The sequence below is a fragment of the Phaenicophaeus curvirostris genome, chromosome 1 (assembly GCF_032191515.1).
Source record: "Phaenicophaeus curvirostris isolate KB17595 chromosome 1, BPBGC_Pcur_1.0, whole genome shotgun sequence".
NCBI classification, from domain to species: Eukaryota; Metazoa; Chordata; class Aves; order Cuculiformes; family Cuculidae; genus Phaenicophaeus; species Phaenicophaeus curvirostris.
In genome coordinates, this window is record NC_091392.1 from 14517749 (window position 1) to 14538383 (window position 20635).

A 20635-nucleotide genomic window follows, 5' to 3' on the forward strand; every position below is an offset into this window, starting at 1 on the left:
ACAGGGTAAGCTTTTAGCTGAGAAATCAAATGAAATGGTGCACCAGTTTCTGGTGTAGGATGCTAAGGTACTATTTTAATATTTTAGGACAGGTTACCAAGGCAGCAAATAGAGAAGCTGCACTGTTTAAAGAAAAAGGAGATGAAAATAAAACCTGACAGTCTAAGTAATTTAATTAAAGAAACAACATCATAAATACTCTTGAACTGAGGTTGGATCAGATGTGTGAAAATTCTCCTTAGGCTTCTCAATTTTTGGTGATTGATTACCAAAGTAAGAACAAAATGTCTGCTTTCCTGTGGATTGGCTAAGCAGAAGAAAGTCACTGCTAATGGTAGAATTAGCCATTAGTGGAAAAACTGATTGCATTATTGCTTGTGCTGCCTTGATCTCTTTTCATCTGACTGCTTTGTATTCCCAGGATTCTCATTCCTGACCTTCCTGCACCAGCAAAGCAGATGATGTCAGCCTTGTCAGGGAACTTCTGCCTTGCTGACCTTCTCCTAACTCATCTGTTCCTAATCAGTTCTATATTTGATTACATAGCCATACTTACCACTCCTTGATTTTTAACCTGTTTGGGACTCTTCTTTAAATCTGGCTGCTTTTTCATCATATACCTCATAACCTGGCAGGATGAGTCAGAGAACTGGAGAAATCCACTCAGCAGAGGAGTATAAGAAAAGAGGGATCTAAGAGAGGTACTGAAAGACACTGGCAGTGACTGAAGGAAGAAGGAACCAGAGTCCATTCTACTTAAACTTGTTCCACCTCTGTGAGCTGCCCTCCACACTCTCCTCCCTCACTGTGTGCCTAACTTGGCTCTCCTCTCATCTCCCTGGTCACCTCTACGGTCTCTTCTCACAACATGCTTGAACCACAAGGCTTATCAGGGACTAGTTGAAAGGCCTGGAGACATGTTTTAGGGAGAAACAGAAGTTAACTGCTCCATGGATACTCACATAGCACCCAAAACACTTACCTATTGCACTTTCAGATGAAGCTGGGGAAAGGCTCGCATTCCAAGCACGTGTATATTCCAGATTCCTTTGATCTCCCTGTTTTTCATATCCCCCTATAGCACGTGCAGATAAAAGTCTGATTTATGTATATGGACACTGAACTCCTGCTGAAAGTAATTCTGTGTAGGAAGGACAAAATGAAGAAGTTGATATATGTATTTATGGGGAAAAAAACCCCAACAACCTGACTCAGTCCTCCAAAAGCCCAGTGTAAGAAATAAGAGAAAGAAAATGAAGGACAAAATATGGTCCCTTCTAAGTTTTGGCAAAGGTTTGGCTCTTCAGGAGTTGAAAATAGTCCCATCACTCCATGAAACAAATTTAAACATATATCTTAAAACTTAGCCCAGATGTTTCAATATTTCTTTCCAGATTAAAGGAAACAGCAGTCTAATGGCATAGATTATACATTGCAATTAAAATGAGGGAATAAAGCTAGCAGCAGTTTTTCAGTGTTCTGATAATTAGTGAAAAATCACAAGCTTATTGTACAAGCCTAGTTCATACCTGTGCACACAGACTTCATCTTTGTGAGGTGTCCAGTCAGATTAAAAGCTTCTTTGAGGACCATGAAGATGCTTATGAAAGGATGGGCAACGATCTGATAGGTAAAGGGACAGGCTAGACTTCTTGGTAATAGAAGTGTATTTACATTAATATCAACTTAACTGCATCTTTTGAGTGAGGTTTTCCATATATTTTTTTTTGCTAACATGAAGTCTAGGCACACATTTCCTTGGGAAATGGAAGGTTAGCTTCCTCAGCACTACAGGTTGATGCAGTGTGTGCTCCCCAACGATACGACGTGACCAAATTCACTTTAAGCCTAGGCTGTGTCTGGACTTGGCAAGGCCCTAGAGACACTTTAAAACAGATGCAGACCAACCATCAAGTGACAGTTTCTTATAAACGTTCCCCCAAACCAGTATCAGATATATAGTTATGGCTCAGTTCCAATCAGTAAGTTTTACTGATGCATCTCCTCCAGTTTCATTATATCAGCAGAAGCCTCTGGGGCACGTATGTACGGTAGATTAAGGTGCAAGCATAGGCAATGCCTGCCCAAATGTTTAACTGGCTGTTCATGTTTGGTATGTTCAATTAACATGCTCATAATGCACAAAACACAGGAGAACAGAACAGAGCTTTCTAAACTACTATCATTTTTCACTGGGACGGCCACAGTGTGTCATACAGAACCATCTAGAGACGCTAGCTTAGCTCACAAATCAGTGTGCTTTCTCCAGAGCTGTGTTAAACCTGAATCACTAAATTCTTTCTCCTAGCAGAGCTGTTAAGTTCATCTGGAGGTGTTCAAAAATCAGCTAGACAACTGCCTGGACAACCTGATCTAATCAAGCCTGCTTTGAGCAGGGTGTTTGACTGGGTGACCTCCAGAGGTCCCTTCCAACCTAAATTATTCTATGAGTCAGTGCTAATGCACCTATATTGCACCCAGTTCTGGTATTAGTGTCACCCTGTACGATACTCCACAAAATAATTCTGGGACTGCCCTTAGATTAAAAAAAAAAAAAAAAGTTGCATGGGTATGTTGTGGGCTGGCTGGCCAAATGACTCATCTAAGGGAGCCAGTGCACTTTGCATTGTGGTCCATGCTGTGCCTGAGACAGCTACAGCAAAGCTAACTTCATCATGTACATATGCTGCAATCTCACCTCCAGGTATGCAGTGTGTGTGTGTGGTCTGAGCAATTCTCTGACACCCAGGGAAAAGAGGAACCTCCACATTCTTGGTTTAAGTAAGAAAATTGATGACGTGATTGAGAGCAGCCCTGCAGAGAAGGACTTTGAGGTGCTAGTCGATGAGAAGCTCGACATGAGCCGGCAGTGGGCACTTGCAGCCCTGGGCTGCATCAAAAGAAGCGTGGCCAGCAGGGCAAGGGAAGTGATTCTGCCCCTCTATTCCTCTCTTGTGAGACCTCATCTGGAGTATTGTGTCCAGTTCTGAAATCCTCAATGTAAGAAGGATATGGAGCTGTTCGAACAGGTCCAGAGGAGGCTACAAGGATGATCAGAGGGCTGGAGCACCTTCCCTATGAGGACAGGCTGAGGGAGTTGGGCTTGTTCATCCTGGAGAATAGAAGGCTCTGAGGAGGTCTTACAGCAACCTTCCAGTACCTGAAGGGAGCCTACAAGAAAGCTGGAGAGTGACTATTCATAAAGGCTTGTAGTGATAGGCCAAGGGGGAATGGATATAAGCTGGAGAAGGGCAGATTTAGGCTAGACATTAGGAAGAATTTCTTCACCTGAGAGTGCTGAGGCACTGGAAGAGGTTACCAAGGAAAATTGTGGATACCCCATCCCGAAGGTGTTTAAGGCCGGGTTGGACGGGGCCTTGGGTAACATGATCTAGTGGGTGTCCTTACCCCATGGCAAGGGGATTGGAACTAAATGATCTTTAAGGTCTCTTCCAACCCTAACTATTCTATGATTCTATGAAACAATGACTATTTGATCCTGATTTGTGAAGAAAGCACCTCATTGGCCAGATCCATGAAAGCAACACAGTATCTCCAGAATCAGAACTTACTTGATTCTTTTGCTGATGCTTCAGTAAATAAGCTGCTTGCAGTGAAAGGACTGTTAGTGGTTGTTTTAACAAGTGTGGCCCAGGTCTGTGGATGGAGTGTCAACAAGGAGCAGTTCTCTGACAAGCAAACAAGCTGACGGTGTTTAGAAACTCCCTTAGAGACAAGGGTCCTTTGTTTCATTTCTCACTCCACAACATGACAAAGAGGAAGAATTTAGGTAGAGCTGATGCAAACTAGGGAAAACATACCATGATCTTCTTTCAGTTTGCGTCTTGTGAACATGAAGGATAGGGTCGTAAAGATGATGAAGAGCATGCTCCTCCTCCTCATTTTGCTGGGAGTAGTATCTGGTAAGAACATGATTTCATTACACTGCTAAAATTAGAACACTGTTGGCTGTTATACTTTCTCTTGGGAGCTTTATAATAGATATTTAGGGATCAGGCATGGATGGAAAAAATCAAGCAACAATTATTTTCCTGTTGAAATAGATTGAGCTCTGTGGTTACAGCAGTATAATGAAAAGAATATGACCCCTTGCTAAGATATTTTGCTGGATGAGGCACTTCGCGTGCAATAGCTGCTGCTCAGTAACACAATCTTGGAGTGGGAAAGGAGGTCAGCTCTCTAAGAAACCGTATCTAGTATTAATACTCCAGTATTATCCTTCCAAATATCGATAATATTTCTCTTTGATGAAATAAAACAAGCAAACAAACAGGAGCAAACAGGAAAATACTTGTGGAGAATATTAGTAAGGTAATATCACTATCTTTGTCTAGTGTTAAAAACATGGGAAATTTGGCAATATTGATATATGCATGTTAGTGACTTAAATTAGATCTTAAAACTGCAGAGTCTGTGGCTCATGGAACTCTTGGTGTTGCTTGTAATAAAATTGGCTCACGTAGAGTCACTGCTGTTAAAGAACTGAAAGAGCTCTGCCAAGCCTCATGAACCTGTCAGTATTTGGTGCTTTTCCTAATGTCCCCAAAACCATGATCAGGGCACTGTATGTGAGTCTCACCTTTCCTTGAGAAATAATGTTTTTCAGACCTACATAGTTAGGGAGTGAGAAAAGCTTGAAGATGTGACTCAAGCACACTGCAAAGACTAACAAATCACAGTTAAATAAGTCTTAAACATACATATACTTATCAAAGCCAGTCTCATGATTGCTTTGTCTTGGACTCAGTGTTTGTCAGTATTTGGGGTTGGTAATTCTGATAAATAATGTATTAAATTGCTGCAGGCATGTTTTGTTCTCTGAAGTAAGGAGGAAAGCAAGGACTTGTGAATATGGAAGGAGGGCTTTTCTAAAATCAATTGGAAGAAGCAACAGCCATTTAGATGCAGTACTGAAAATTTCAGTTAAAAATAAGGATCAAGAAGTAAGAACCTGTTATTTAGAAAGACAAATCCTGAATCAACGGTCAATGAAACCTTTAAAGGTAAAACAAAAATAGCAACATTTCTACATTTCAAAATACTATAATTTAATTGATTTTATGAAGAGTTTCCATTAATGAACTGTGGCTTGCGGAGGGAACAGAATTCATCAGATACTGTCCACAGAAGATTATATTAAAAGTTCAGCTCCGCTTATGGAAATGTATCCCCAGAGCCCTTTTCATGTGCATGGGCGATTTTTGTTGATGATGTTTTCCAGAATCTATAAGAACACTGATAAAAACTCGGCCCTTCACTGAGTCCTGCTTCCACTGACATAAATCAGGGACAGCTCAGCTGAACTCACTCCTGCCAGTGTGTCAGCATGAACTGTTCAGTCTAATTCTTATGGGAAGTTTCCACCTCAGCCTCCCACACCCCAACCTCTACCTCACCCACCTGCAGATCACCTCCAAGGCCTGTTTTATCATGAATGCCAGAGTAGTCCCAGCCAGATCAGTGACCCATGGACCTGCTGTACCTGGAGTGTGGGAGCATGGGAACCTCCATGCAGCTGTGGAGAGATTCTGGGAAAGTGCCTCAGCTCTGCCTCTTACCGGTGGGGCCCTGTGCTCAGAAGAGGTCTTCCCAGAGGCAAAGTCTTTCACCACAAACCAAAGTGTTTGTTTACATTGCAAACACCCCCACGTTCCATCCTTCTCCTTCCCACAGTGCAGTGAGTCTTGCTGGCTGCAAGAGGGAGAACGGGAGGTGTCTGATGGAGGGATGCTGCTCTAAGAAGGGCTCCAGGAAACACTGCAAGGACAAGTGCCTCCTGGAATGGGATGTGGGAAGAAGGGGGACCAAGGGACTCCATGCTTTGTCTTCTGGACTCATCCACTGCCATTACAGAATCACAGAATCACAGAATAACCAGGTTGGAAGAGACCCACCAGATCATCGAGTCCAACCATTCCTATCAAACACTAAACCATATCCCTCAGCACCTCGTCCACCCGTGCCTTAAACACCTCCAGGGAAGGTGACTCAACCACCTCCCTGGGCAGCCTCTGCCAGTGCCCAATGACCCTTTCTGTAAAGAATTTTTTCCTAATGTCCAGCCTAAATCTCCCCTGGCGGAGCTTGAGGCCATTCCCCCTTGTCCTGTCCCCTGGCACTTGGGAGAAGAGGCCAGCACCCTCCTCTCCACAACCTCCTTTCAGGTAGTTGTAGAGAGCAATGAGGTCACCCCTCAGCCTCCTCTTCTCCAGGCTAAACAACCCCAGCTCTCTCAGCCGCTCCTCATAAGGTCTGTTCTCCAGCCCCTTCACCAGCTTTGTTGCTCTTCTCTGGACTCACTCCAGAGCCTCAACATCCTTCTTGTGGTGAGGGGCCCAGAAGTGAACACAGGATTCGAGGAGCCGTCTCACCAGAGCCGAGTACAGAGGGGGAATAACCTCCCTGGACCTGCTGGTCACGCCGTTTCTGATACAAGCCAAGATGCCATTGGCCTTCTTGGCCACCTGGGCACACTGCTGGCTCATATTCAGTCAGCTGTCAACCAACACCCCCAGGTCCCTCTCCTCCAGGCAGCTTTCTAGACAGACTTCTCCTAGTCTGTAGCTGCACAGGGTTGTTGTGCCCCAAGTGCAGGACCCGGCATTTGGCCTTGTTAAATCTCATGCCATTTGACTCAGCCCAGCGGTCCAGCCTGTTCAGATCCCTTTGCAGAGCCTCCCTACCCTCCAGCAGATCGACACTACCACCCAGCTTAGTGTCGTCCGCAAACTTGCTAAGGGTGCACTCGATGCCTTCATCCAGGTCATTGATGAAGACATTGAACAGGGCTGGACCCAGTACTGAGCCCTGGGGAACCCCACTTGTCACTGGCCTCCAGCTGGATTTCACACCATTTCCCACCACTCTCTGGGCCCGGCCATTAATTTTGCTTCTCATGTAGCAAAGCCATTGGGATCCTAAGCCTTCTCCAGTCCAGTGGGGAACAATTATTTGGGAGGCCAGTAACAGGAATAATGTTTACCACACAAAGGCCATATACACGCGATCTCTAAAATGCTCCAAAATTTTTCACAGAATGTAGGAAAACAAGATTTTTCAATCGTTTCGGGAAAAAGTCACTAAGGCTTCTTCTAGTGTCATTGGAAAGTATTGGAGCTGAACTCTTCCCCCTCCGGATTAAAGAGCCTGCTGCCATTGGAGGACTGGCAGTTAGAGAGCCTCCGTGGTAGCTGACGTGGGCCATTCTTCCCCAGCCACATGAAAAGGGGCAAAGGGAGGTGGTTCTGTCTCACACTGCAGAGGTGTCGCAAAGCAGCAGATTTTCTCTTGGCATTACGTTCCCAAGCTGCAGGCTGAGCATGAGCATCCAAGTGGAATCATGCTGCAGCCCTAATGGCCTCAGACTGGTTTCCATAGCAGCTTTTTACCTTGCAGCCACCCAGCAAACTAAAGACCTCGTGGAGCTTTTGCTACAGTAATTGCTGGTGTGTGAACCGCGTGGCCAGGCCCTTGAGTGAGCAGTATCTGCCGCTGTCTTGGCACGCAGTATATTGGAAGTTTGGGTGAACACAGCCAGCTTTTTTGGCAAGTATATCAGACAAGCCAACAAAGCCCCCCTCAGCGTAACATTCAGCCTTTCCAGTCTAACGTTAAGGCACATTGTTGGTTTGGGGGTGCCCTGATTTATGTTTTCTAGATGGTCTTTATGGGAGAAAACACTACAGGCCTTTGTTAAAATAACAAAAAACACAAGCTAAACAGCAGAGCAAGGACAGATTTTGTTTTGAGGAGTCCAGAGGGCTGATCGAGAAACAAGAAGCTCACACAAATCTGTTGGATGCTGCAGTGCTCTGTGCTGCTTCTAGGCGGTTTTGGACCACGGGTGCTTCTGTAGCTCCACATCTCCTCTCTCCACATCTGGTTGGACTCGATGATCCGGTGGTTCTCTTCCAACCTGGTGATTCTATGATTCTATGATTCCTCCGAGGAATGGAGGTTGCTCTTCCATGCTCAAAGCAGGAGGCGCAACAGCACAACACCCCAAAGTTGTTGCTAACTCACACTGCTGATGAGCCAGGTGTGCACATAGCTGTGCTAGAAAGAGTAAGAAGAGGGAAAACAGAGGAAGGGGACACTGCTGATAGCGTAATACATGAAAAAGATTGCTTCTTTAACATCTGGATCTGTGTGATTTAAAGTGCTTTGTGATGTGGTTTAGTGCACAGAGGCAGCGATTAGCACAGGGGGTGAAATGAAATAACAGAAATATGTTTGATTTCTTCACTTCTGTATGAAGGCAAATACAAAGCTAAATGATGTAGTAACAACTTTACATCAGATACTCTAGATGTATAGTATAGTATAGTATAGTATAGTATAGTATAGTATAGTATAGTATAGTATAGTACTGAATTAGAGAAAAGATGAATTCTTTTGCCATTAATACAGGATTTACTACTGTGTAATGCCACCATTCATAGGCAAAAAGATAATCAGGTCATTTTTTGCTCATTACTGGCAGCTCTTGGCACAAGCTGTGTGTTCCTGCCAGCGTAAGATTCCCAGAAGTAATTTTACATTCATTGTCATCTTGCAGGAAGAAGAACCCAGTTGCTTAAAGGCTTACCTACAATAAGCACTGTTGAAGAAAACGCAGCAGCTGGTGTCTCCCTTTGTACCTTTAATGTAACTCTTTCTCCATTGTCTCCTGAAGGTGTTGCAATACTTCCTACCATAGTAAATTCAAATCCGCTTACAGCAGCTTTTGATATTGTACAAAAAGGAGATCTTGAATACATGGTGAGTTTTACATTTAGCTTGAGCAATGTTCAGTCATGTAGGCTGATGTTTCCTAGATTACCGAGAACTGACAGTGCATAATGACTCATCTTTTAATCAGAAAAGAGTTGCTAATGCAAACTGTGGTGGAATTTGGACATGCTGTAATAGATATGACAAATGAGTAGCAATAGTGATTATAATTTTTAAAAAGCAAAAAACAAGCAAAAAACACCTATCACAATAATTCTATTTATTCTGTGATAGAAAATACGTTCTTTCGAAAATAAGAGTTGAAGAAGGACGTATAAGACTTGCTTCTGTTTTGAGGATTTGCCCGTAGTTTTTCAACTTAATTTGTATCAAGTTACTGTGAACTTAAAGTGGCTTCGTTAAACCACGTGCAGCTGCTCTTTGACCACTCTCATCTATATTTGAAATGAATTTGACTGACTTCCAAAATAAAGTAAGATGAGTCAGATCGAAGTCATATTTAATTCTGAACAAAGCTGTGATGAATGAGGAAGTTCTCTTGAGGTAAGAAGTTATCACACTTCCACACATCTGCGATCTATTTCTATCTGTTGTGTGCTCTTCTCCTATGGCAAACGCAAAGCAATTTCTATTACTTCAGGGTAAATTTCATTGCTGGATAAATTAGCGAGTTTTAGTTCACATTTGTCACTGGCAATGAGTGTTCAGACGTGTGATAACTTGTCATCCCATTGTAACTCTCCTGTATGTCTAAGACTGAACAGTGACACTGAAATTTGACTCTAAAAGATGTGGATAGACACTAAGCAGAGATTTACAAAGTTAATTTGAATACATTTTTTCTGGGTGTTTCCAAGGAAGTTCAGGTTTTCACAAAACTGGTACAAGGGCTCTTTTCTTGTTATCTTTGCTGATGTTTCTGGGAGAAAATTTTGGGAAAATAAGACTGTGACCCCAGTGGCGGCTCATCCAACCTGCCTAGAGGCGCTGCTGCTGTTCCCATGCTCCCACCTCCTTGCAGAGTGCAAAGCTCATTTCTGCCAGCTCTGCTGGTTCTTTAGCTGCTCCCCAGCCTGATCAGTGAAATAGTCAAAAAAACTCAAAAAACCCCCATCTTTTACCTGTGAAGCATAGGATGTGGCTGCACAGACAACTGAACTGGCTCAGCTGAGGGGATGTAAGAGGCAGATGGAGATGGACATGTCCCTTTAGCTGGCTTTGCTGACAGACAGTTCATACTGTGGAACTCTGTTCCTAGGCAATATTTTGGCTTTTTGAATTCAAGCTATTTCTTCTGCGGCAAAACACAGCCCTTTTATATACCTGCTTGTTCCTGTCCCTGCCATCACTATACTGTGCAATATGAGCATTTTATGTTGCTGCTTGTTGAATGGGACTGAAAAATTAATCTGGAGGAAAAATAACTCTGCAAAGAGATAAAAAGTCTCTTTTTTTTAATGGCAGAAAATTCTACGGAGAAATTCTCATTCTAGCACGGGGCAGAGAGTGACACAGGGATGAGAATGAGTGGCCAAGAAAGGTGTAGGCTGGAGACTGCTTCTTCCAAAGGGTCAGCTTATATCCATTTCATACCACAGCCCCATTAGCAGAATGGCCTGTGAGGACTTGGTATGCCTTCCTTGAACTGTAGTTCTTTTCAGGGTTTCTTAACTCCCTCGAGGGACTAAAACAAAGAGGTTGCGCCAGTGAACATCAGTCATGAAAAAACCATAAAGACAGCTGCATGCAAGTTCTGAAAACTAGCAGTTGAGTGCTAATTACAACTCATAAGGCAAAGATAAATACACAAGTGCCCTTAGTTCATTTCTTTGGTGAGCATTGCTTCTTTTAATTATTTGTGCTGTGTTGTAGCAGATTGGTACAATATTTTGCAAAAGTAATGTGATCCAAAATGAGATACCTTGGTGCTACCTACTGCCATTAAATTTTTGCTGAAACAGAGTATTTTGTGTACGAATTATGGGGTTTGCAGATGAGCTAAGTACCTGTTAGCGTAGGCGCTTCTGCATTTATGAAGCACATTTACTCCTGTTGCAGCAAGTCAAGGCAACGTCACATTTTGTGATATGTTTCAGGGTTTCTGAGAAAGTAACTGTTTCTGAGATCTAAGCCCTGCCCATTCCTCCTGCTGTCTAAAACTACCTTTATGCTGTTAGTGACGCTCCCTCTGAGTGCTGGGGGTGAAGGAAGGAGCAGGGAGCAGTGAAATTCTCAGGTGGAACAAGGGGTAGACACTTATGGGTGACTCTAGACCCCCTTTCATGAAGTCCACAGCTGCTTCAAGTGTATACAGTGCTGTCTTCATCAGTAAGAGCTGCTCCTGCCTGGAGAAGAGGTGAACTGTTGTTCACAGCCTTCGTCAGTGGCAAGCTTTCCTCAAAAGCAATGTACAAAGAGATCATCTAGATTCACATCTTCACTTGCAAGACCTCTATAAAAGACAGTGGAAGATGTGTGTTTAGGCAGTCTGGCTGTAGTTACAACAACAATGAAACTATTTGGCTGTGAATTGCAGGGATAATTCGCAGAGCACATAATTTCTGCTTAGAAGTGAACAGTTTCTCATTTTGAATCATTGTTTTACTGTATTTAGTTCACCGGCAAGAATTCATTTTGGAAAGCAACTTTCCCATCGCTGTTACAAGCTGTTGTAGAATGTATTTTCTGAGTTAACATTACTTTTATGGGAAACATCTGTTTGCACAGTACAGGAGAGAAGGAGAACCTCCAGGACACAGTTGTTTTCTCCTGCAGTCTTGTTGCAAAAAGATCCAAGAAGGTTCCATAGAGCAGCTGTTTGACATACCACAAGGCATAAAATGTTTTTGCTTCTGTTCGCTCTCCTCCAAGTGCCTTTGTTAATTGGCTCTATTCCGGCTTTTGTCTTCTAACTGAGGTGACATCACTTTTGCGTTTGTTCTCTGCCCACATCATCTCATCTAAAATCAAGGATTTATTTCATTGCTTTCCTTCTGCATCCTCCCCAGGCTCCTCCACTCTGCAGTATCATGAGTACCTTGGCACTCTCCTTGTCACACACACTTGTGAGCCCCAATTCTTCTCCTTCTCCAGTTCCACAGCACCTCCACTAATGGTGTTCAAGCTTCACAATATTTTGGTGTTCAAGCTTCACAATATATTGGTGTTTCCACTCAGTTTTTCTCACATTTCTGCCACTGAAAAGAAATGTGGCAGCAAGTAGAAAATGATCTAAAATACTCACTTGTTGCTGATGGGAAGCGCCTCTTTACTTGTGCTCACTCGTATAGACTGTATCTCTTGCATCATGCTAATAATAATTTTTCCTTTTCAGATTGTTACCACTGGAGACCCTGTTCTGGATTATGAAACCATGCCAAAGAGCTTTGATTTACAGATTTTTGTTGAAGACACAACTGGCAGAACTGACCTAAAGACACTGACTGTCCGAATAATAGACAAAAATGAACATCCTTTATTTCGCGGAAATATGGCAATTCAAAGTAAGATAGTGGTGGTATTTGAAAAGAACAATACTTGAAAAGATGGCATCAGATTAAAGAAATCCTACAGCTGTGGACAGTGCCTGTAGCTGAAGTGTTCTAAGCATTCTGCTTTAGGAAAACAGGAGGAACAGGAACTTTTTTAATCAGAGCTTTTTTTTACACAAATATTTAATATGCTTTATCTCTGGAAAATGCCCTTTAAGCTTTAACCAGAAGTTATTTAACCATTTTGAAGTATCAGAATAATGATAAGAAAAGAAAATATTTTTTCATGCCAATAAATATTTATGTTCTTTTTCTGATAAGATTAACAGCTATGTAGAGGAATGCGTTAGAAACCTGAAGTTAGGTGGGGATATAACCATTGTGTATGGGTATATGTTTCGGAAGTTTCTTGAAAACTGGAATGATTTGGAAAAGCAGGATAAATTTAAATTAGCGTATGTTATGTATGTGCAAGAATATCTGAGGGAAACAACAAAAACATTGCCCTGTCAATGTTTTACACCTGTTTATTGCATTTGCACCTGTACATGAGAACTTAAGTGGAAAAACAGTTTGAAGAGTGAGATCTCAGAGACTATTATCTATGGTGGTGCAGATGGAAAGCAGCAGAGAGTTCTGTCTCCTGCCTGGTGCAGATGGTTTGCTTTCAGACTGCTGGCAAAGATGCAACAGGGACAAGTTTGCAGTAGCCATAGGGACGAGGACCCAGTTGTCAATGCAGGCTTTGCATGCCATGTAGCTCCTAATATGAGTGGCAATGCCAGTGATAAAAAGGTCAGGAAATAATTGTCTTAGTCTCTGAGTAATCTTGTTTGTTTACTAATTAGAGGAACCTGGCAAAATTGTACCATGAGGCAAAAGAGTATACGTACTGTTGATATATTTATTCTGTGTTCACACACAGACAAAACAGTTCAGATAGTGTGTAAAAATATCTCATTATTTCATGAGGTACTGAGAGCCTGTTTGAAGTCTTCAGATTCTAACTGCACTGTAGAGAAGAGCATTCAATAATTCAATATTCAAATTTTTTTTCTACCGAAAATATCAAACTGTGATCTGTTTGTGTTAGGTATTTGGCGCTGGCTGCTGCCCCCCTCCCCAGATCTGAGCTAGCAGCAGCATGATGTAGGCTACGACTCGCAGCCCTCGCCGCGACCTCTGCGCACTGCAGAGGGCAATGCTTGTCTGCCTGGATGGGTTCAGCGCAAATCCAGCTCGCTTCACTAGTGCCTCCATAGCACATTGACATTCCTGCTTCCATACAATACTTAGTTTGTAAAGCAAATTAGCTTCCCTTAGGCAAGAGGCTGTGTCATCTTCTCAGTATAGCTGGTGCCTTGCATATCTTGGGTGCTGCTGGAATTTAATAATAATTAAATGTGACACTTCAGGGGATCGGCACAGCATGAAACACGCTCCACGTGGAGGCTTGTTACAAATAAGTGCACCAACTTAACTCTCAGCTAGAGCTGCCGTAAATTGGTGAGCACAGATGTCTGATCTGTCAAACTGTGTGCCTTTAGTTAACAGTACCAGCAACAAGTAGACACTAATTGCACATTCGCTGGTTATGAAAAAGCATCTCCTTCTCATTAGACTTTATATTCATATTGTTTTCCTCTTGGAACAACTCATTACACTGCTCTGGGATTCCCACTGCTCTGATGAGAAGCAGCACTCAGCAGGGGTCACAGTGGAAATTAGTAGTCCAGAAACAGCAGGTCCAGCAGACACAAAAGGGCATAAAGCAAATAATGTGATCTAAAGATCTGTTGTTCTGTTAATCACTACACCCAAGGAGAGCTAAGCATGTTGCCGGAGCCCAGTGTGGGATGGCCCAGCAGTGAAAATTCCTGAGATGGGAAAAAATACACCTTGCACAGATTTAGTACTCTTTATAAGGCAAAAATCTAAGTGAGCACAGACCATCGGCTATTTATTAGCCTTGTAGGTGTAAAATAAAAACAGATATTAAGAGGAAAGTCTCTGAGCTGTCCTGCCAGGGCACAGGCAGTTGGCAGGGAGGAGGCAGTAATGAGGACCTAGAACAAGGCTACGTTCTCCCCATCTGCTTAGAAAAGAAAGACAGGAGTGTAGCCCAAATGCATCATTTTACTCCATACTCTCTGAGCATCTCAAGATAGGCCATATGTAAATATCAGTCTTTCTCCTGAAGGCACAGTTCAGATTGCAACTTAAAGTGATGGTTGCCTGCTCACAGATATGCAAGTGGTTTATTTTTGTTTTTTGAGTATTTGGGCTCTTTGTGATGATTTTGGAATTACACTAGTGAAGTGAGAAAATGCAGCAGGCAGTAATAGGTCTGGACAGCTTCAGTGTATCAGTATGTTTTCTGCGATGTCCTTTATTGTAACCCAATTAACATTGAGTACTCTTATATCCATGCAGCTGTAACCCTCTATGTCTTGGAAGGAACACCTCAAGGACGCATTTACCAAGTTTATGCAACTGATCCTGAAAATGCTGAACTCAAAGTAAGTTGTATTAAAGGAAATAAAACAGAGATTATATAATCCACTGTACCTGAAATGCTAGTTGTGAGCATCTTCAAACTTCCTTCCTTATCAGGAACACAGGAAAAGGTTTAGTCAGGAAAAAAAAATTAAGCGTTTTCCCTAACAAACTAAGAAAATCCAGTCTCAGTGTTTGGACACAAACTGTAATTTGAGTTCTCAACCCTCCAAAATTTAAGAGATAGTGAAGGCAGAGTTTGATATAGTTAATTAGAGATACAGTAGAATTTTTTAAAATGGCTTGCAGAACATCTCTTGTAGATGAGAGTGACTAAAAGTGAATAATATTTCTAACCTTCTGTATCAATGTAAATTGTTTTAAATGAAGCAGTAAGGAAAATACTGACAAGGCAACTGAATCTCAGCTTTTTGATAATCCCGGGGAAAACTGTGACGTTCAGTTAAGAAAATGTGTTAGATCTGAAAATGCTCTCATTACTAACAAAAAGTTTTGGAAAGTGATAAGTGTTTTTGCAGACAGGAGAAAAGTAACTGCACTTAACTAAGAATTTTATTGTAGCTTTGCCTTATTGGCTTTGGCTTTATAAAAGACAAGATGTTCAAGAATAGAAACTGAAGATGCTACTTCAATGTGTAGCATTATTCAAGGAAGCAATTACCCTGAAGTTTCTCCTCAGGCTTTGCCCAGTTAAACCACCAAGCCTGAGCTGGTAAGAAGGAGGCAGAGGCCTGGGGTTAGCTATGCTTTGTTTCTGAAAGCAACGACAGTGAGTTCCACATGTCTTCTAACACCTGATGAAGCTTGGGCATTATAAGAACCTGCAGCTGTAGAAATGCTGGGCAACAGGTAAAATAATAACCTGGAATGTTAAATAATAACCTTAGAAAGGTCAACTGGCAAAAAAATTGTTGAAAGAATTGTGATCACCTAGCTGCTTTTTTTAAGAGCTATTTCAAATAAATCTATCACAGCAGGAGGCAAGTTGTTTCACTCAACTCTCTGTACCTCCTGTTTTTTTTCCGAAAGGTTAAATGAGAGCAATTACATCTTCTGGACAGATCTGCTCAGTGGAATTTGCAGGTTACTTGTATGCATGACCCTCTGATATTGCAGACTTCAGACTTTCTGAGTATTATTAACACCTGCAGTAGCAAAGGAGATGTCCCTGAGTTGATGGCCTGGCAGAGGCAAATGGATGAGAGCAGGAAGGATATGGTGGGCATGTGGTAGCTTCCCTGCAGCCACGAGGATCAGGGTGCTGCCTTTCTCTCTGCTGCGTAGGGTGTCAGGGTACTCAGCTCCCTCCCACATCTGTGCACTGGTGCAGTTCCCATTTGTGCTGTGCGATGTCCAGAGTGGCTGCTGCTACCTGCCACCACTGAACAGTTGCATTAACATCGAGCTGCTGTGAACATCTTTCAGCCTTGCACCCTCATGTAGTCCACAAAAGTCATAGAATCATTGAATCATAGAATCACTAGGTTGGAAAAGACCCACTGGATCATCGAGTCCAACCATTCCCATCAATCACTAAACCATGCCCCTCAGCACCTCATCCACCTGTCTTTTAAACACCTCCAGGGAAGGTGACTCGACCACCTCCCTGGGCAGCCTGTGCCAGTGCCCAATGGCCCTTTCCATGAAATCTTTTTTCCTGATGTCAAGCCTGAACCTCCCCTGGCAGAGCTTGAGGCCATTCCCTCTTGTTCTGTCCATTCTCCTCTCCGTAATCTCTTCCATTATCTGGACTCCTCAACTTCATTGCCTCCTGCATGGTGTTCTTATGTCCCCAAATCCAGCCTCACCCTTTCTTCTCTCTCTTCTACTTTGTGCGTGTACTCTGCTGCCACCACCAAGATGATTTTTGCCTACCATGCTAGGGCTCTGCTGGCTGGTCTGTGTTAAATTTTCATAGCAGAGCTGGAGTTCACAGAGGTAGAGAAGAATGTGGGCTTTAATGTATTTCAGTGTCTGTGACTCTCCACTGTCTGTCAAGCAAAGTACGACCAAGTTTGAGCTGCCTCAGCTCAGATGATCAGGGCTTGTGCTGATGTTGGCATGACTGCATGTTTCAATTTGCAAAGTTTAGATGCAAATACTGTACTATAATTTGGCCCATATTACAAGACAAGGAATGAATGGAGGGAAGTTAAAAGGTACAAATACTAATTTCCTGCTGTGTACTTTTCAGTATTCACTGCTCCCTGCACCAGTGCCATTCTTGGTCTTGGAAAACGGAGACATTTTTTCCACGAAAGTATTTGATTATGAGAAAGATCAACATAGGTGAGAATATATTTTATTCACATGGTCTATTGTCTTACAGTAGGCAGAGAAATATTTTAATACACAGCCACAGAACAATTTTTTTTTGTTTTCTTATTTAACAGTTACTTTTTAAATATAACAGTGACAGATCCAGGTGGACTCAACTTGACTAAAACAGTGAATGTGAATATAATTAACATCAATGATGAAAGACCTTACTTTACCACGTGAGTGAAATACTTCCTTTGTACTCAAAATGTAGATGTTTTCCCAGCTTTACTGCTTTGGCACTAATGGAAGGGTGTAACATAAGGGCAAGTAAATATAGCAACAAAATACTACTGAAAACAGTATTTTCATTTCCTTATGATTCCTGTTCTTTTACTGGAAAGATCTGCCTTCATTTCCCTCCTTTATTCTTATTTATATTCTTAATAGTTTCAAGTTTTCCAGGCTCTGCCTTCATGCTAAGAACAGCCAAACAAGCTTGTTGTATTTGTTAGCATTTAGAGAGGCTAAAGCTATGCAAAGACCTTTCGACAAGTTCAGGCAAGGAGATGAATTTTACCCTGTGTGAATAAAATCACATAGAATTTACCCTTCATGCAGATGTGCATTTAACCATAATGATGTTTATTCATGCAGAAATGTCTAGACATAAAAAGGTTTCACTTTTAAAGTGCATTCCTCTTCTTCCCAGACACTTACACTTGTAAACAATCCCGGTGACCTTTGAAACATTGTCTTCTCTTACTGTTTCCTAAGCGTGAAATTGTGTCATAACACACAATTCAGAAACAGTTTTCTAACACCAATGAGGCTTTGGTTGGAATTGGGAATATTGTTGAAAATTTGGAAAAATGGAAAAAATATACATGTGCCACCAGCAGGCTGTTTTGCAGTGGAAAGCACAAACGGAAGACTGTTTCTGAAGTCAGAGCTTGACAATTATTACAGTCAATCTGATTCTGTTGTTGATTTATCTTTCTCACTTACATAAGACACCAGCTGGATTCAAGATTCTCTCTTTATGCCTCCTGATCCTGAGTTTCTACAAGGTCCCTGCTGAGAATATTTATGATGGGTGCCCTCTGGCCATCTATGTGAAGGAGAAGATAGTGTAGCATGTGAGCTGTGCCAAGAGGTTTCCAGCCACTTGCTTGAAACGACCTTGTGGGTGCTTTGTGGAGCCAGAGCAATGTGTGGCCAAGGATCTGGACCTTGCTGAGTAAAGGGATGGAGTATCAGAAGAAATAGAAGAATGAAATGTTAGAAACAGACATGGATTTATTTTTTTTTTGTTCGACTTATTTAATACTTGAACTTCATGTCTGTGATAATAAGGTTAACAGCTCGTTCCATGTTACTGTACTGCTACAAGCAGGAGAAATCCTCTTCCCAGTGCCAACATTTGCACATTGTGTTCTAGACTGATTATTTCCTCCAAATGTTGCCATTTCTGTTTATTTATCCTTATGTCTGGAACGCTGAAGGAGCTCTTTTAAATATTTATCTACTTGTTCAAATTAGTGAAAGCTGCACTGCCTTGAGCATCCAGAACACTTAAGGCCTCAGACTCAGTTCTCATATGGCACAAATAAAGCCTGGTATTTGTTTCAATCTTCTCCCTTTTAGATTGACACTACAGACAGAAAAGAGCAGCTCAGTTTGTAAAGAACTTTGGATTAAATTACACTTCAGGAGCTGTTTTCAACATGCACATGTATGTCCTCTCCCATGCTAAAACGTGAGCCGCATGCAGGGGCTACATACTTTCTGACACTGTAATAATTAGTGCTGGGATGGGAGCTGGGAAAACTTTAAGAGTTAGCAAATCTATTTTCTCCTGATCAAAGCTGTCAAGAACAGAGTTTTAAAGTGTCTTTTTAGTTGTTCCCATAGTATATGCAAGCACATCTGGTTTTGGTGTTCACAACACTAAGTTGGCAGTCAGCCTTTTGAAATTCTGGCTGTTACAATCAATGGAAAACTTGTGGAGTCAGGAAAACAAAGAAGACAAGAAAATAAACATATGCTTCTTTTGCAATTACATTGCAGTGTCTAAAAGGTCTGCTTGAACTGCCCTGTAAAAAGGCACTGGCAGGTGGAAGACAGATGGACAACAGGACACAGACCAGACGGAGCTGTGAAGGAAGTGGCCCCAACTCCTCCTCAGCTGTACTAGTACTCGGTGCTATGGGGATGTCCTGAAAACATCCCTTTTCTTCCTAAGACATCTGGTGGGGACTGAACAACGGCCCAGGCAGGGTGCAGGAGGGCTGGTAGGGCTGTGAAAGTCAAGCTGTGCCGAGTTCACTGTCCCCAGAGCGGTCAGAGTTGTGGTCCCTCCAGGCATAGGGAGTTCTCCTACTTGGAGTCGAAACCTTTGAGCTGTCCCTCCCATATTCCCCAGGGATCAGAGAGGCATTTTGGGGTGGGATTTTTGGTAGCAGCAAAGGAGATCTATTGCTTTTGTTTTGTTTCTTAGTGACTCGGGAAGAAACAGGAGAACAAGGAAGGAAGAGATCCGATTTCAAGAGTGAGATAGAAACCCAATAAATACACTAAGTCTGCAGCCTTCACGATCTCCTTGTTTACTTCTGGCTGTAAGCTAGGTGTTTTTACTGGGAAAGCCCTATGTGATGTCTCTGCTGTATGCTTTCCTATTTTCATATAAGCTGACAAAACAGTCAAAGATACTGTGTCTTTTTTGCAATTTTAAAATTGCAAGTGGAGACTTGGAACCACGGGATCTTCTCTTCTGTTTCTGCAATTCTCTGCTCCAGTTTCTAGGTGTCCCATGACGCTGGTTTCAGAGGACAATGAAGGGCTCGTGCATTCCTACACTGGGAACTACAGACTAGTCAAGTAACTAAATGGTTGCATAGGATGGTTAAAATGTTAGATAAGGATTCGGTCTTGAAACATGTTCCTAAAGCTTTTCTGAACTCTTGAGCACCTTCAAATCTTTTTGATTTCTAGAAGCAGATGTTTTTGTGCTTGTGTGTCTTTCAGAAGAATAAGTCGGCCTTCATAAATTCCTTGCACAGTTTTTGTGTGCTTGTCCATGCCTACTTTTGTGTGTGGTTCAAGTACCATAAGTGTGAGTACCCACGTGAACATGCAACTGCGACCGTTATAAGCAGTCCCGCCTAATTGCCTGCTAGGCTATATATCTGAGCTATAAAACTCAATTAATGGGAAACTTGGGAGCAACAGCATAACAAACAGCAGCAGTAAAGAACCTTTTTCTCTACGTAAAATGAATCAGACAGGCAGACGCTGCTGGGAGTGTGGAGCATGTTCATCTGGTGGGCACCCACAGGAGCGTTCTTCCCTGTGTCCCTTTGCAGGGGCAACTCAGCTTTTTAGTAATACTGTTGTGTGTGTGTCCCTCCTCCCCCCCCCCCCAGCATTCATTCCAAAAGATGATTAATTACAACAGTGCTTCTATATTTTGTTGTTTTTTTTTTTTTTCTTGCAAAATGAAGGAATTAAAGCAAGTGGCTCTACAAGCTGGTGACTCTGAAGGGAGATGGACTGCATGACTTACCAGCCCCTTCCATCTTTAGCTTCCATGATTCTGTGAAAGTCAAATTATT

The 20635-nt window shown here is 42.3% G+C and overlaps 1 protein-coding gene across 1 annotated transcript in view; it reads left to right on the plus strand.

Annotated features, from left to right (window-relative positions):
• The first annotated feature begins 3511 nt into the window (after positions 1-3511).
• CDHR3 (cadherin related family member 3) overlaps positions 3512-20635 on the plus strand; it is a 38637-nt gene continuing 21513 nt past the window's right edge. The window contains 6 exon segments of the mRNA XM_069850055.1: positions 3512-3923; positions 8579-8781; positions 12089-12257; positions 14679-14764; positions 16957-17051; positions 17156-17260. Coding sequence (XP_069706156.1) covers positions 3854-3923; positions 8579-8781; positions 12089-12257; positions 14679-14764; positions 16957-17051; positions 17156-17260 — 728 coding nt within the window. The 5' untranslated portion in view covers positions 3512-3853.